The sequence below is a fragment of the Crinia signifera genome, chromosome 12, assembly GCF_055691185.1.
Source record: "Crinia signifera chromosome 12, ASM5569118v1, whole genome shotgun sequence".
NCBI classification, from domain to species: domain Eukaryota; kingdom Metazoa; phylum Chordata; class Amphibia; order Anura; family Myobatrachidae; genus Crinia; species Crinia signifera.
This window is the reverse complement of record NC_139228.1, coordinates 48,463,782-48,479,328: the sequence shown is the minus strand read 5'-3', so window position 1 is coordinate 48,479,328 and position 15,547 is coordinate 48,463,782. Positions and strand designations below refer to the sequence as shown.

The 15,547-nt window shown below is 44.5% G+C and overlaps 1 protein-coding gene across 2 annotated transcripts in view; it reads right to left on the bottom strand.

Moving 5' to 3' along the window:
* Positions 1–1,853: 1,853 nt before the first annotated feature.
* The window catches only part of WARS1 (tryptophanyl-tRNA synthetase 1), a 111,596-nt gene continuing 97,902 nt past the window's right edge, over positions 1,854–15,547 (bottom strand). For both annotated transcript variants that reach the window (XM_083166969.1, XM_083166970.1), the window contains exon 11: positions 1,854–2,168. In XM_083166969.1, coding sequence (XP_083023095.1) covers positions 2,010–2,168 — 159 coding nt within the window. In that variant the 3' untranslated portion in view covers positions 1,854–2,009. The remainder of the gene's footprint in view (positions 2,169–15,547) is intronic.

The following is a 15,547-nucleotide window of genomic DNA, read 5'->3' as shown; positions in this document are numbered from 1 at the left end:
TATTATTTGGTGTACAATATCATAGACAAATGGGATGATCTGGTTTCAGATCATCACATTTAATGGATAATAACTGGTAAACTGGAGTGTGGTCAGCCTTTCTCTTCCCGAAACTCGTGGGAGTTTAGCCCAGCTACTTCTCCTTGCTTTTCGTGCGGAGGGGGTTGAATCTATACCCTTACATGTCTATTTATGTGTCTTCTGTCCTAGGCTTCTGAGAAACTTATAGAATCACTATTTTGTTAGCTCATAACTTACTAAAAAGCTATTAGTACATGGTTGGCTCCTGACGTGGGTATGATGCTCCCCCTCTTTGTGTCTAGACACATAACACTATTCTATAGCAATACCTGGATTATATAAGATTCAACTTTTATTAGCATGCTTCTAACAAAAATAACAAAAATATAAAAGACATATAAAATGATAGGTATTCCAGTTCCCTCCCCCCCCCCCCATCCTTCCTTACTTCCCTTTGTATGTTGTATGTCCTATGTCTTTTGTCTTTAATACATAATCTGCCTTGACTGATTAAGATATGTCATCCACTAAAAAATATTGCGCAATGAATAAAACTTTTTTGGAGGGATTTGAAAAAAGGGGGGTTTGATGCAAGCACTTAGCTCTGGAAAAGATGAATGAAGGTAGTTCATGTGCCAATATTGTTATAGTTACCAGCATATGGTTAGAACATCAGGGTCTCATCTGGGGACCTGAAGATGGTACCGGTTAATTCCCAGCTTGTAGGTCCGAAATACCTCGGATGGAATTGGAGCAGGAATGGTAGGTGGATAATGGGATGGCCACCGCCGTGAATCTCTGCCAAGGAGGTATGGACCTATGCCTCAGGAGGATAGAAGCAGGGGTGGTGGGTGGAAGATGGATTGGCCACCGCCGTGAATCACTGCTGGAGGAGGTGGGGACCAATTGGCCCAAGATGGTGAAAGCTGGTCCGGGATAGGATCACTGGGTACTTATGTATTATCTGGACTCCCATGTTAAATGCACCCCATTTTTTCATACCCCCACTATCCAACTACGCATGGAGTTGATTTTATATAGTGTGGCGAGCGCAGCGCGCCACCGTGCCCGAAGCGTGGCGAGCACAGCGAGCCCCGCGAGGGGACACAGTCTCATAAGAAAACCGGGAGCCCAGATATTACATAAGTACCGATCACTGTTATGGAGCCTGGTTCAAGATGGTCTCGGCTCTCAATTAGAGTCCAAATGAAGGATAGGACTTTGGTGGATGTCAGGATATGGCTCAACGCGTTTCAACGTCTCAAACGTCTTCATCAGGAGCAGTTTTATCCTTAGAGAGTACTCTCTTAACTTGTATTTGTATAATAAATGTATTTGTAATTTACTACATTAAGTGTGTTGTGGTCATCATTCAGAAACTACCCAGCGCTGTATACCTCCTTTTCTCTGTTCCACATACAGGGAGCCTTACACACTCCCATATACAGCAGCTTTAACTGGTTTCGAGGTTCACGCTTTTCTTTCTGATTAAGATATGTGCCTGTTGGTTCACACCTCTCTTTAAGGGATTATCACCAAGGCTTGATGTTTGTTCTGCATGTATCATTAATATTAATATTACATATTTCTAACTATAGTACCCTATGATATTGTTTGGTACACAGCATTATGTCAAAATGTCATATATGTTTATGTAAAATTATATACCCAATAAAAAGCATTTAAAAAAAAAATAATGCAGCTTCTGTGCATTTATGGGTTACTTATTCTTCACTTTCAGCAGAATATCAAATCAATTATGCGCTAATAAACTATTTAGTTCAGTATAGCTGAAAAAGTTTACTCACAAAGCAAGAAATAAGTTTAACAGATGAATGTCATTATAAATTTATTGCAATAATTTACAATATCTGTTCTCAGAAGGAGAAATCGGACGATACTTGGACTTAGAATGTTCCGGAATATGCAAACTGAATCAGGTTATTGATAAATTACAGAGGCCAACATGGAAAACTTCTAGAAAGATGCTAAAAATCAAACGCCAATTTGCGTGGAGTCATAAATCTCTTCACCATCTCTTCTGTAACTTGTTTCCGCCGCTCCTGATGTGCTGCAATCATGGGCTGTAACGTATCTATCAAGGTTTTCTTCAGCTCCCCTGTGAGCAGCGCCCCACTGGTATAATCCTGTAATCCAGAAGAGAAAGGAGTAACCAACATGATCACATATTACATGGCAGGGAGAGTGCTAATGGCGGTGGTGCCAGAGACATATGGCACCCAGCTAAGATTCCACCAGAGCGTATGCTTTTGTGCTGCATTATAACATGCTATATACAGTATAAGTTGTGTCCAAATGAAAATGATACTTCTGCTGTAGTGGTGTTGTATCTAATCGGTTCATGTGTTTGCCGATAGAAGGCTTTTCCCCAGCTTCGCTTCAGTTTTTTCATTCTTGGAAAGTTGTTTTGCACGGTCGGATGCATGATGGATTCCTCCAGACCAGCATGACACCATGGAAAATTGGATACGTCAACAACCCAGGAGTTTCAACACTCAAGCCACCCACTCCCTTCCTACACGTTGGAATCAGTGCATCAATGGCAATTATGTGTAGTTTTATTGTTACACATGAACTGTACTTAAATATTCTTAAATTAAAATATTCTTCACTTACAACCGTAGTCTCCTTTCATTTTTGCACACCTTATGTAATGCGCTCTGCACAACTGCAGAAACATAGAAATGTTGGTAAACAGATGGAGCCGCTCTCATTATAGCGGCTCTTGGCAATCTGATCGCCATCTGCCGTCCCCCGCCAGCGCACGCCGTCCCCTTCCATCGGCCACGCACCCACCAGAACTATGGATAGGTCGCACTGGCTCCATCTGTATATGGATAGGTCACACTGTCTCCATCTGTATATGAATGGACAGCGCATTTGCAGACACCTAACAGCATAAGTGAAATAATTTATAAGACTTTGCCATTTGTGGACAAACCGTGAATCAATGAGCCACCAATGTGTGCACAGATGTGTATGAGCATGCTCTGCCCCCAGTATTGGCGCATCCCCCAGGAAAAATGAAGGTTTATATACCTTCGCCGTTGGTGACTCCTGGAGGAGAATCAGTGTTTCTAGGTCCTTCCTGGAAGCCACGCCCAACTAGTTTCATTACGGGGTGGTTACTACACTGCCCAGTAGATAACGAGATTAAGGTCTTACCTGTTAAATCTCTTCCTTCGAGGACATCAGTGACCACAGGCTTAAAACTGGGTAGTGGAGTGGTGAAAGAGCATTTCAGCACCAGAAAGGTTAAACTTCTTGCTGCCTCCCAGACAGCCAGGCTCCTCTCCTCCTTTACCCCGCCACCAGGCCAGGGAGCTCAGTTTTTAACAAGCCAAGGTAGGGGGCAAGAGAGAAGGAAGAGAAAGACCATAAAGAAACACATTCCGAACTTATGGGAGTTCCCTCAATGGAGGAACTAATAACTCTAACATAACTAAAGCAGGTGTGGCAGGTAGGGATCCCTGTGGCCCCTGACGTACTCAAAGGGTCCAATAAACGTAAGGGCTCAAACAGTGGGGCCTAAAGAGCAGTGAGTACCTGGGAAAGGTCCCACAGGACTACCTGGGGAAGAGAGAGAGGCTGGATATGTAGTACGCCCTGCAAAAACGAGCAGAGTACTGACAACAGCGTCAACTTCCGACGGAACAAGATGGACAAAGCTGAGACCTGTACCTTCAAAAGTAGAGAAACGCAACCCAGCCTCCAGGCCCTTTTGTAAGAAGGACAAAATCCTGGCCAGGCGGTAAATCCTGGGATTGAAGTGGCGAGCATGACACCAGGAAAAGTAAGCCCCCCAGATGTGTTGGAAGCAGTGCCACAGAAGGTTTGAGTGCCCTAAGAAATGTTGAGATTACTCTTGTGTTAAAGCCTTTAGCCAGTAACAGGGAGGTCTCAACAGCCACCAAGTCAAAGCCAGACGCTGTAAATCGGGTGTAGACATGGTCTCAGAGAGCTGATCTCGACGTAGAGGTAGACGGATCGGAGGGACCAATGTCAGTGCCTGTAGATCCGAGAACCAGAACCGTCTGGGCCAATATGGAGCCACCAGGCTCAAAGTGCCGCCCCCCCCCCCCAATCCAACTTGCAGACCACTCGCAAGAGGAGCGAAATTGGGGGGTGGGAAGGCATGGAAGAGAGCAAAACGAACCTAGGTCCACCATGCAAGCCTTTGGGGTCACGAGACCTGGACCCGTACAGGGTGACCTTGAGGTTGTGGCACGATGCAATCAAGTCCACTCAGGGTCTGCCGCAACCGGGTACCAGCATCTGGAACACCGCCGGATGGAGAGCCCATTTGCCGCCATCCAGAGCCTGTTCCCAACTGAGAATTCCTGGAAAAAAGTTTACTGAGAGAGCAGGGATCTTTATCTCCGCACTGAAAGATGCGGGATGTTTGCACCATGGCAGCCGGACTGCGAGTGCTGCCATGATATAATCCACAGCCATCGCATTGTCTGACTGGACCTGCAGATGGCGATTTCCTAGCCAGGGGTCCTCTGGTGGATCCAAAATGGTCTCCCCACTTGAGGGTCAGGCCTAGAAGCCACCAGTAAAGCAAGAGATGTACCGCCAGTGTTTAAGGCTATCATCCGGATGTTGTGGTAGGATACTGACCGCTTGGTGAGGATCACCCCTGGGAATATTCCGCCATGCCGGAGGTCGATACTATCAAACCTAGTACCCTCATGCCAGTATGCATGGACACCCGGCCGAGGGAGAGGAGATGTCAGATACGTGACCACAGTGTCCCGCGACATTCCTCTGGCAGGTAGATATTTTGATGTGTTGTATCTAACCGGGCTCCAAGATGGATCATAGACTGAGCTGGAAGCATGGATGACTTGGGCCAATTGATGATCCAGCCGACATGTTCCGGGACAATCACCACTGTAGGCATTTGGTCCTGGTAAACTTCTGTTGGGTGCGCCAAAAACAACAGGTCGTCCAGATATGGAAGTATCCAGACTCCCCGGGTGCGAAGCCTGCTGTCCGAAAGGCAGAGCCTGAAACGGAAGGTCTTGCAGTGCAAACTGCAGAAACTGATGATGTTCCGTCCCGAATGGGATATGCAGATATGGATCCTGGATGTCCAGGAAAACCACAGTCTACTGGTCGTAAGTGCCAAAACTATGGATCACAAAGTTTCCACTCTGAACCTCAGGACCCCAACAAACTTGTTGAGTCATGTTAAGTTGAGAATGTGACGGCATGACCCGCTGGGATTTCTGCACAGAAAAAAGGCTGGTGTAGAATCCTGAGCCGAAGGGACAGGTTAGCAGGAGCTTCTGGCTGGAGTGTTCCAGAGCCCTGAACTTTACCCAGTTCTTTGGAGAACCCATGGAAAAGAACAAATTGGGTGGGCAACGGCAAAAGGTTAGGGATTAGCCTCGGGGGACCACATCCCGAACCCATGCGTCAGTTGTGGATACCAGCTAGACGGCTGAAAACCCCAACAGGCGTCATGCGAAGGTTTGCCCACTGGCTGAGAGTCAGGGCGCCTGGTGGCCCAAGGATGCTTACACCTGGCCCGGAGAACTTGGCAGGCTGGGGCCAGGTTCTTCAAAAAAAATGTCCCATAACACAGGGATGGGGTGTAAGAGTGAGTGGTAGGAAAGCTGCTCTGGAAGCTGCTACCTTAGCCACAATTTTATCCAGTTCAGACCCAAACAAGAGGGAACCCTCAAAGGGAAGCGCTTCTGAGGTTTTCACAGAGGCCAGGTCCGCCATCCAAAAGCACAGCCACAGGGATCGCCGTGCTGCAACAGGATAAGCAGACACACGGGAGGTTAGGGGAACAGGGTCAAGAACTGCCTCCCCCAACTAGGGTGTGGCTTGATGTACCCCTCTCAAGGTGGCCCCAACGCCTGGGGGATGGGGCAATCCAGTGCAATGAGGAAGGTGTAACAGGCTGTAGGTACGGGGCAGATGAGAGCCCATCTACTAGCTGCGCCATCATCTGAGTAAGTGACGTGGCCCAAGCAGGCTCCTAAGAGGAGGCTGGAGCTGTGAGTGGTGCTTGCGCATTGTGTCAGCTTGCGCATAAGCCGTCCTGGACATAGTCCTGGGGGGGTAAGCCAGCATGACATGATGTACAAAACAGCAATGTTGGGGCCCCTGTCTTATTGAATTTATCCTTAGACGACACTAACAGGCTCTGTAAAACACTGAAAAAGTAAAATAAACAGGCAGCTTAAAAAAAAGGTACAGCTAACGCAGTATACTTCTGACAGGCAGTTATAGTGTTAAAGCAGTACAAAGCTTTTACAAGGCATACAATGCAGTGAAATAGACAGGCGGCCTACAGATGGAGCAGCTCCAGATGGAGATGCTCCTGGCGATAGGATCGGCATCTGCCATAAGCCCCCGCAAACCGACGGCAGGTCCCGTTCTGTCTGAGCCCTCCGTTGCCAGTCCCCAGCTTCCCCCCCCCACTCTCTGTCCGTCTCCGCCGAACTGCTCCGTGCAGATGGGGATGCGCGTGCCTGTGAGACGCTCGCGTGTCCCAGTCAGATGGAGCGCCTCTCCACCAGCTAAGGAAATCTGGGAATTCCCAGCGCTGGTTGAGAGGCACCCCATCTGCATATGTACACAGTACACATACAATGTTGCAATGCAAAATGGTCACTAGGCTCCTTAAGCAGCCATGGCTGACTGGAGCATAAACTCTGTAACCCGACTCCTTGGAGGAGAGTTACAAGCAGGACTGTCAGAGTGGATAGCTGGGTGGCTGATAAGCTATCTGTGTCCCTCCACATTTGCTGCCAGGCAGGAAGGATTAGTGGCTGTAACTTGTATGGGCATGTCTTCCTACTGTCCCTGGGGGAGGAGCTGTGTGAGGGGAGCCCACTCTCCCTGCTAACAAATGGCAGCCAGGGAAGATGACTTCATGCGAGCACCGTGCTGCCCCACTTACCGGCGCCACTGCCCACACACTTTATCACGGGTGGTCCAGCAGGAGGCGTATCAGCCATCCGCTTGCTAGCGCAGCCATAAAATACGTATGCGCAGTCAAACGCGTTACCTGATGCCGTGGCTGTGGTGTCCCAAGTGCCTGGGGACAGTTGAGGTCACTCAACTGTCCCCAGGCTGGTAATCATTTTGCCAGCCCCCGGCAAGATGAGACCTACATCTGTAGTAACACTGATCCTCCCTCCTCCAGGAGTCACCAGTGGCGAGTGTACGGCTGTTTCCTGGGTCTCACCAGAGGTTCATTTTATGCCTTGCTAGCAGCATGGCAGGAGCTAATCAATGTTTCGGTCCACCAATGGGACCTTTGTCAAGACTTGACAAGTCTTGACAAAGGTCCCATAGGTGGACCGAAACGTTGATATTTGTTGTGAGCAGGCACTCCCACGGGGATGTATCAAAACGGTACTGACCCGGTGCCCTCCAGCGTGGACTCGCGGTCCTGATACAGGGGTAGGAATCAGGCGGCACTCTCGGATTTGATGCAAAGTGAAAAATTATTTATTCATCCGACATGTTTCGGGCATATAGCCAGTCCTCAGGGATAAACATAAGTGATAATGCCACACATATAAATACTAAAACAAGTGAAAAAAGCTCCCCCATGATCAATCTGCGCCGCCCCTCTCGCCTGCGCCATCCAGGGCCGGTCCCTGCTTCCGTCTCCCCCCAGCGTGTAGTCAAGTGTGCTACGCCGTTGAGAAGGCTGTACTTCCGCCCGGCACTTCTCGCTGACGTCATCAAGCGTCAACCACGCTGCGGGTCAGCTGGACAGCCAGGCCTCGCTCTGGATCCCGCAAGAAGGGCGGTTGCCAAGGTGACCATAAATATTGTACCGTGATCTAAAACAACAAACAGCAATTCAAATATGAAAATCGTGCAATAAGAGGCTATGGTATAGCCATTTAAAAGGTGTGAATACGCCAGTGCATATGAAAATACAATAAATGACAAAATGTACATGAACACATACATACAAAAACAATTAAAAAATCTGCAGATTGTTACAAATGCACAGTTGCACAATGCATATTTACATCTTTAGATACATGCAAATATAGCGAGCTATAATGTAACATATCTAGTATCTTGCATAAGCGATAAAAAGATCTATATTTCTTATACATTTATTAACCATTGCTACGCTATGCATTTTAGGGCCATGGGCATTCTATTTGTTAATAATCAAAAATTATGGGTGCTAAATTTATTACCTTCTGGTCTTATGATATTGCCTATAAGAAGTGATACAACCCATGTTGCTCATTTAACCCTCTAGGTGCGAGCGTGTCGAGCTTGTGAATCCACCTTGCCTCAAGCTGTAGGAGCTTTTTCTTTCTATTGCCCCCTCTGGCAGGTATGGGAACCTGGTCTATAATTTTAGATCTTATACTAGCCCGGTTGTGTTTTCTCTCCGCACAATGCCTTGCCACTGGCTGTTCGCTTTGGCCAGATGACAATGCCTGTCTTATGGCTAGGCGATGATTCGCCATTCTTTCTTTAAATTGGCACTCTGTCTTGCCCACATAGTACAACCCACATGGGCAAGACAGAATGTATATCACATACCTGCTAGAACAAGTGACCAGTATGGGGATGGCTCACCGTATCTCCTATAATCATGGAGCTACAGGTCACACACCCGTACATCTGTAACACCCCTTGGGTCGGGACAAAAAGTGGGATGGTTTGCTGTCTTTGGCTAACCTGGCTATGTCAGTTTTTACCAGCAAATCTGCCAGATTACGTCCTCTTTTGTACGCTGGCATGATTTGCGGGTTGTGTAGGCTTTTAAGATCTTTATCTGACGTTAATACGGGCCATAATTTTTTGTAACAGGACTCTACACTTGCATACCCCACACGGAGGGGATGCGGGCTGTGGAGAACCTGATCAGCAACAATGAGACATACAAAGGTCCGCCAATTCCTTTGTTTATGGATTTGTTGTATTTGGTTTTTGTGAAAATTAGTCTCAATCACAACCAAATAGTGACATCACTATATATAAAAGAGACAGACCGCAATACCCTCCTTAGGTATGAAAGTTGCCATCCCAGAGCATTGCGAGAGGGACTGCCCTACTCGCAAATGCTAAGAGTACGGAGGATAGTCAGCAATGAGGCCCAAGCACACACAGAATTGGATGCAATGCAAACCAAATTCGAACAGAGGGGTTACAAAAAGAAAGAATTGTCCAAAATTAAAGAAAAGGTGTTGAACATCCCACGCGAAACAGCACTAAAAACTACCACCAACAAGAAGGAATTAGGGTCCAAAATTCCCTGGGTTACACAGCATGCGATGGGCAGTTGTGAAACCACAAAAAGAGTTAAAAAATTATGGCCCATATTAACGTCAGATAAAGATCTTAAAAGCCTACACAACACGCAAATTATGCCAGCGTACAAAGGAGGACGTAATCTGGCAGATTTGCTGGTAAAAACTGACATAGCCAGGTTAGCCAAAGACAGCAAACCATCCCACTTTTTGTCCCGACCCAAGGGGTGTTACAGATGTACGGGGTGTGTGACCTGTAGCTCCATGATTATAGGAGATACGGTGAGCCATCCCCATACTGGTCACTTGTTCTAGCAGGTATGTGATATACATTCTGTCTTGCCCATGTGGGTTGTACTACGTGGGCAAGGCAGAGTGCCAATTTAAAGAAAGAATGGCGAATCATCGACTAGCCATAACACAGGCATTGTCATCTGGCCAAAGCGAACAGCCAATGGCAAGGCATTGTGCAGAGAGAAAACACAACCTGGCTAGTATAAGATCTAAAATTATAGACCATGTTCCCATACCTGCCAGAGGGGGCAATAGAAAGAAAAAGCTCCTACAGCTTGAGGCAAGGTGGATTCATAAGCTTGACACGCTCGCACCTAGAGAGTTAAATGAGCAACATGGGTTGTATCACTTCTTATAGGCAATATCATAAGCCCAGAAGGTAATAAATTTAGCACCCATAATTTTCGATTATTAACAAATAGAATGCCCATGGCCCTAAAATGCACAGCGTAGCAATGGTTAATAAATGTATAAGAAATCTAGATATTTTTATCGCTTATGCAAGATACTACATATTTTACATTATAGCTCGCTATATTTGCATGTATCTAAAGATGTAAATATGCATTGTGCAACTGTGCATTTATAACAATCTGCAGATTTTTTTATTGTTTTTGTATGTATGTGTTCATGTACATTTTGTCATTTATTGTATTTTCATATGCACTGGCGTATTCACGCCTTTTAAATGGCTATACCATAGCCTCTTAATGCACGATTTTCATATTTGAATTGCTGTTTGTTGTTTTAGATCACGGTACAATATTTATGGTCACCTTGGCAACCACCCTCCTTGCGGGATCCAGAGCGAGGCCTGGCTGTCCAGCTGACCCGCAGCGTGGTTGACGCTTGATGGCGTCAGCGAGAAGTGGCGGGCGGAAGTACAGCCTTCTCAACGGCGTAGCACACGCGACTACACGCTGGGGGAAGGCGGAAGCAGGGACCGGCCCTGGATGGCGCAGGCGAGAGGGGCGGCGCAGATTGATCATGGGGGAGCTTTTTTCACTTGTTTTAGTATTTATATGTGTGGCATTATCACTTATGTTTATCCCTGAGGACGGGCTATATGCCTGAAACATGTCGAATGAATAAATAATTTTTCACTTTGCATCAAATCCGAGAGTGCCGCCTGATTCCTACATATATATATATATATTTCTTGTACCATATATTTATACTACTTGCTCTACTCCTGATACTCCATATATATGTTTTAGACTATTTCCATAGATGCGGTTACAAATCGAGATTAAGATCTACATAGGATCTTTTCTTACACCCCTTCCATATTGGGTCAGAAAACTTCTGACATCTGGAGCTATAACATCTGCATTCAAAGTTAAGTTGCCTACAGGTATGTACATATAAAGCCTCTAGACACATTATTCCATTCTATGTTCCTAGTTAGTAATATGGCTTCTCTCCACCACCTAGAAAGCTACCCCTGAGGAAGTCTTTTATCGACGAAACGCATTGGGTTTTCATTGCATTTGACCGAACTGAACCAATGTCTATATACAGATGAAAAAGTGTTTTATTGTCTTTTAAAAATTGTATTAAATAGCTGTACTATAATTCGGCTGTTGTTTTTTGGACATCCGGTGGTGGACACTGCCAATTAGGGGCACACTCTGTTTCTTGCTACCTATCCCTTCACCATTCCCCCACTAACAGGGGGGATTAACAAAGTTGCTGCCCGCCTACAACCTCTAGCGCACTGAAAGGGTACCTCTTCTTGTTATATAGCGTGGTGCGCTGATCCCGGAGCCCTGCAGGCCATATGCCAGAGTGCTAGATATAAATCATGTGGTAATTTTATGCCACACCAGATGATTTATTCGGTACGAGATTTATCTTTTGGTCTGTTTTAAAATAAAATTTTACTACAATTAAATAAGAAGCTTACTGCACTATGAGACTGTGGTGTGTGTGTGTGTGTGTATATATATATATACAGGTTGAGTATCCCGTATCCAAAATGCTCGGGACCAGGAGAATTTTGGATAACGGATTATTCCGTATTTCGGAATATTTTAATATTTCAATGATGTATTTTGAAGTATCTTGCATTTATGCTGTATAAACACATAATATACACACAAATATATTTTATTACCACATAAAATACACACAAATATATTTTAATTGTTCAAAAAACAAGGTTTCAAAACGTGAAACAAAATTTGTGTACTATCTCAGCACTGAATTTGAATGCCAAGCAATCATTGTCTTGCACATATATAGTGCCAGTTACATATCATGTCCCCAGTGATGCTGTTACAAATGTCCCCAGTGAGTTTTTAGCAAAAAAAAAAAAAATTTCACTTTCTGGAAAGTCCGTATTTCGGAATAATTTGGATAACGGATATTCGGATACGGGATACTCGACCTGTATATATATATATATATATATATATATATTTTTATTATTATTATTATTTCGTGTGACTGGCACTCACGCCATTTTCTGCAGTTGTTTCACACCCATAGGACGAGGATGGTTCTAACACAGGGGAGTGACGGTCTTCACATTTGGACTCTTGAGTGCATGGTCATCTTTGAGACAGTATCTCAGTGACCCTTGTGGACTTTAGCGCACCTATATAGTTTGTGTATATATATATATATATATATATATATATATATATATATATATATATATATATATATATATATATATATATGTATATATATATATATATATATATATATATTCCAATAAAAGATGTCACTCACCATCACTTTTTGACTGAGTTTACAGACTGGTGAGTGACATCTTTTATTGGAATTTGGATTTAGCCTATGGTTCACTAAAAACCTAAGGTTTTGGATTGTCACCCCAGCAATTGGATTTAACCCTAATGTGAGTGCCAGGCATTCGGAATATAAATATATATATATATATACATACATACACACATATATACATATAAGTACATACACATATACAAATATGGAAACAAAGGTGCGCTCCATAGTGCATTAAAAGAGTTTAATCGGATAAAACACAATATCCCAGGTACATTACAAAAAAGCCTTGTACCAAATATATTAGCGCTGTGGGCTGGGTACCACAAGTTTTGACATATAAGGCAAAGCTGCTCATGCTGCTGGAACAGGGTCCGCCCGATATCCCTCGGATGGTCCGCCTGGCTGGATTGCCGTGCAGGCAAACGGGGGGGGGGGGGGGGGGGGGGGGGTGTCCTCGAGAACGAGCCAGCTACAGGAACAAACACTGGTGGGAGACGTAGGCCACGCCCTGACGCGTTTCGTCAGAGGACGTGGTCACTACGTCCAGTCCCCGGTGCTTTAAGGTAGAGAACTGTCAATCAAATGATGACAGTCGGCGGGATTGGTGTACAGTGCAAGGCGTGTGTTGCCTTGGTCCACCCGCTTTATAATAACAAACCAGACCTAATAGACCTTGACAGCCCCACTGCTCCTTTAAAAATATGCCCCACTGCTCCGTTAAAAAAACGCCCCAGTCCACAATTCCCATCCCAGTCAACCAATCTTCCACATGCCCCCACCTGCCCCACCTGTTTGTGTTTGTGTACCGGATCTCAGCCCCGCCGGCGCTGTGTGCACTGATCAGCAGCCGCGTGATGTGCGCGGCGTGACATCACGCCGCGCCTACCGCAATGCATCCCTGGGAACGGGAGCCGCGGTATTACTGAACAGGCGAGGTGAGCGGAGGTGAGCGGGGCTGAGCAGGGCTACACTTTGACAAATGCAAAAAAATACATGGGAAATTTCATAGGTCTTAATTTCGGGGGAGGGCTTATTTTAGACAAATGGTCCAAATCTGGGGTAGGGCTTATTATCGGGGTAGGTCTAATTATCGGGGAAACACGGTATAAGAACAATGGCCACACTTGTATCAATGGTCCCTGTTTCTTTATCATAATTAGCAGAAATCACCAGCAGGGCATATTAAATGTATAGTGTATAGTAACATGCCTATATTCATATTAGTACCATAATTAAATCCATACATAATACCAGCATCAAAATATGGCCCATTATGAAATGCTATTAATTTAAGAACTCTTTTTAATTGATAAATGGAGTAATTTCAAGACCTTCATTAAGGCCAGCAGGAGCCAGTGTGTTCATTTTAAGTATCCACATTGTCTTGCGCTTAAGTAAAAATTTCATGGGTATTATATTGTGTGATGAAAAGGGCATCTGACGATTTCTTATGCATGGGGGAACCAGTAGACAGCGTCTCATTAGGGTATAATAGTTTTTCTCTTTCAAGACTTCTGGCTCTAGTAAGCGAGCCTTGTACAATCCCCGTAGGGTACCCTCTTTCTTTAAAACGCTGTGTATACACACAAGCTTGTTGTTCGAAAACCGCAGTATCAGAGCAGTTCCTTCTTAATCGAAGGAACTGCGAAAAAGGAATGTTGTCCTTCCAGGCATTAAAATGGCAACTAGAGTAGTCTAGGTAGCTATTTGCATTTACCGGCTTGAAAAAGGTAGATGTTTAGATTTTTCTTTGACCCTGGGAACCTATTGCACTCAGTACAATATCAAGAAATTCCATTTTGGATTTGTGGAAATTCGATGTGAATTTCAAATTGTAGATGTGAATTTCACATTGTGTTTAATTTCATTAACTGTAACTCCACATACCATATATATTCGAGTATAAGCCTACTTTTTCAGAACATTTTTTATGCTGAAGAAGCCACCTCTCGGCTTATACTCGAGTGAGGGTCCCACTTGAGTCAATACATTTTCCCAGTTTTTTGTTGTGAAATTAGGTATCTCGTCTTATATTCGGGTTGACTTATACTCGAGTATATACAGTATGAGGTTTATTTGATAACCTGTGGTTGCGATATTAATTACATTTGAAAGACCAAAAGATGTTTGAAAATAAGAATCCTTGAACATCTTTGAAATATCAAGCACGGGCTCATGAACCACAGTTTGTCTCGTCACTCTCGGAAAAGCATAACTGTGACCATAGTAGCTTGTCCTTTAAAGGTATCGAATTAGTAACTAAACATAAGAGAGGTGGTGACCAAGAAAAAGTTTTTACTTATGCGCTAGACAATGTGGATACTTAAAATGAACACGCTGGCTCCTGATGGCCTTAATGAAGGTTATGAAATTACTCCATTTATCCATTAAAAAGAGTTCTTAAATTAATAGCCTTTCATAATGGGGCCATATTTTGATGCTGGAATATGTATGGATTTAATTATTGTACTAATATGAATATAGGCATGTTACTATACATTTAATATGCCCAGCTGGTGATTTCTGCTAATTATGAAAAAGAAACAGGGACCATTGATACAAGTGTGGCCATTGTTCTTATATATGTTTTATTTTCAATGTTTCTTAACATTAATGTGTCTGTGCTCTTTTGTAAAAATGTTTATTTTATATGGACAAAGTTTGTTTATGTATATGCAGATAATACTGTGTATCAGGTGAATTTGCAATAAGCCGCAATACCGATTATCAATTGGGTTGTGAATATATCATTTATCTAAGTGTATTATTACAACTTTGGTAACTTGAAAAACTTTCTTGTGTGCTAAAAGGCAATGCTGTTAATATTTTATTAAGTCTGGTTTGTAATTATAAAGCGGACGGACCAAGGCAACACACGTCTTGCCTCTGTACACAATCCCGCTGACTGTCATCATTTGATTGACAGTTCTCTACCTTAAAGCACCGGGGACTGGACGTAGATACTACGCCCTCTGTGTTTGTTCCTGTAGCTGGCTCGTTCTACAGGAGTCTGTTGCCCCGGGACCCCCCCGTTTGCCTGCATGGCAATCCAGCCAGGCGGACCATCCGAGGGATATCGGGCGGACCCTGTTCCAGCAGCGTGAGCAGCTTTGCCTTTGGCTTATATGTCAAAACTTGTGGTACCCTGCCCACAGCGCTAATATATTTGGTAAGAGGCTTTTTTGTAATGTACCTGGGATATTGCG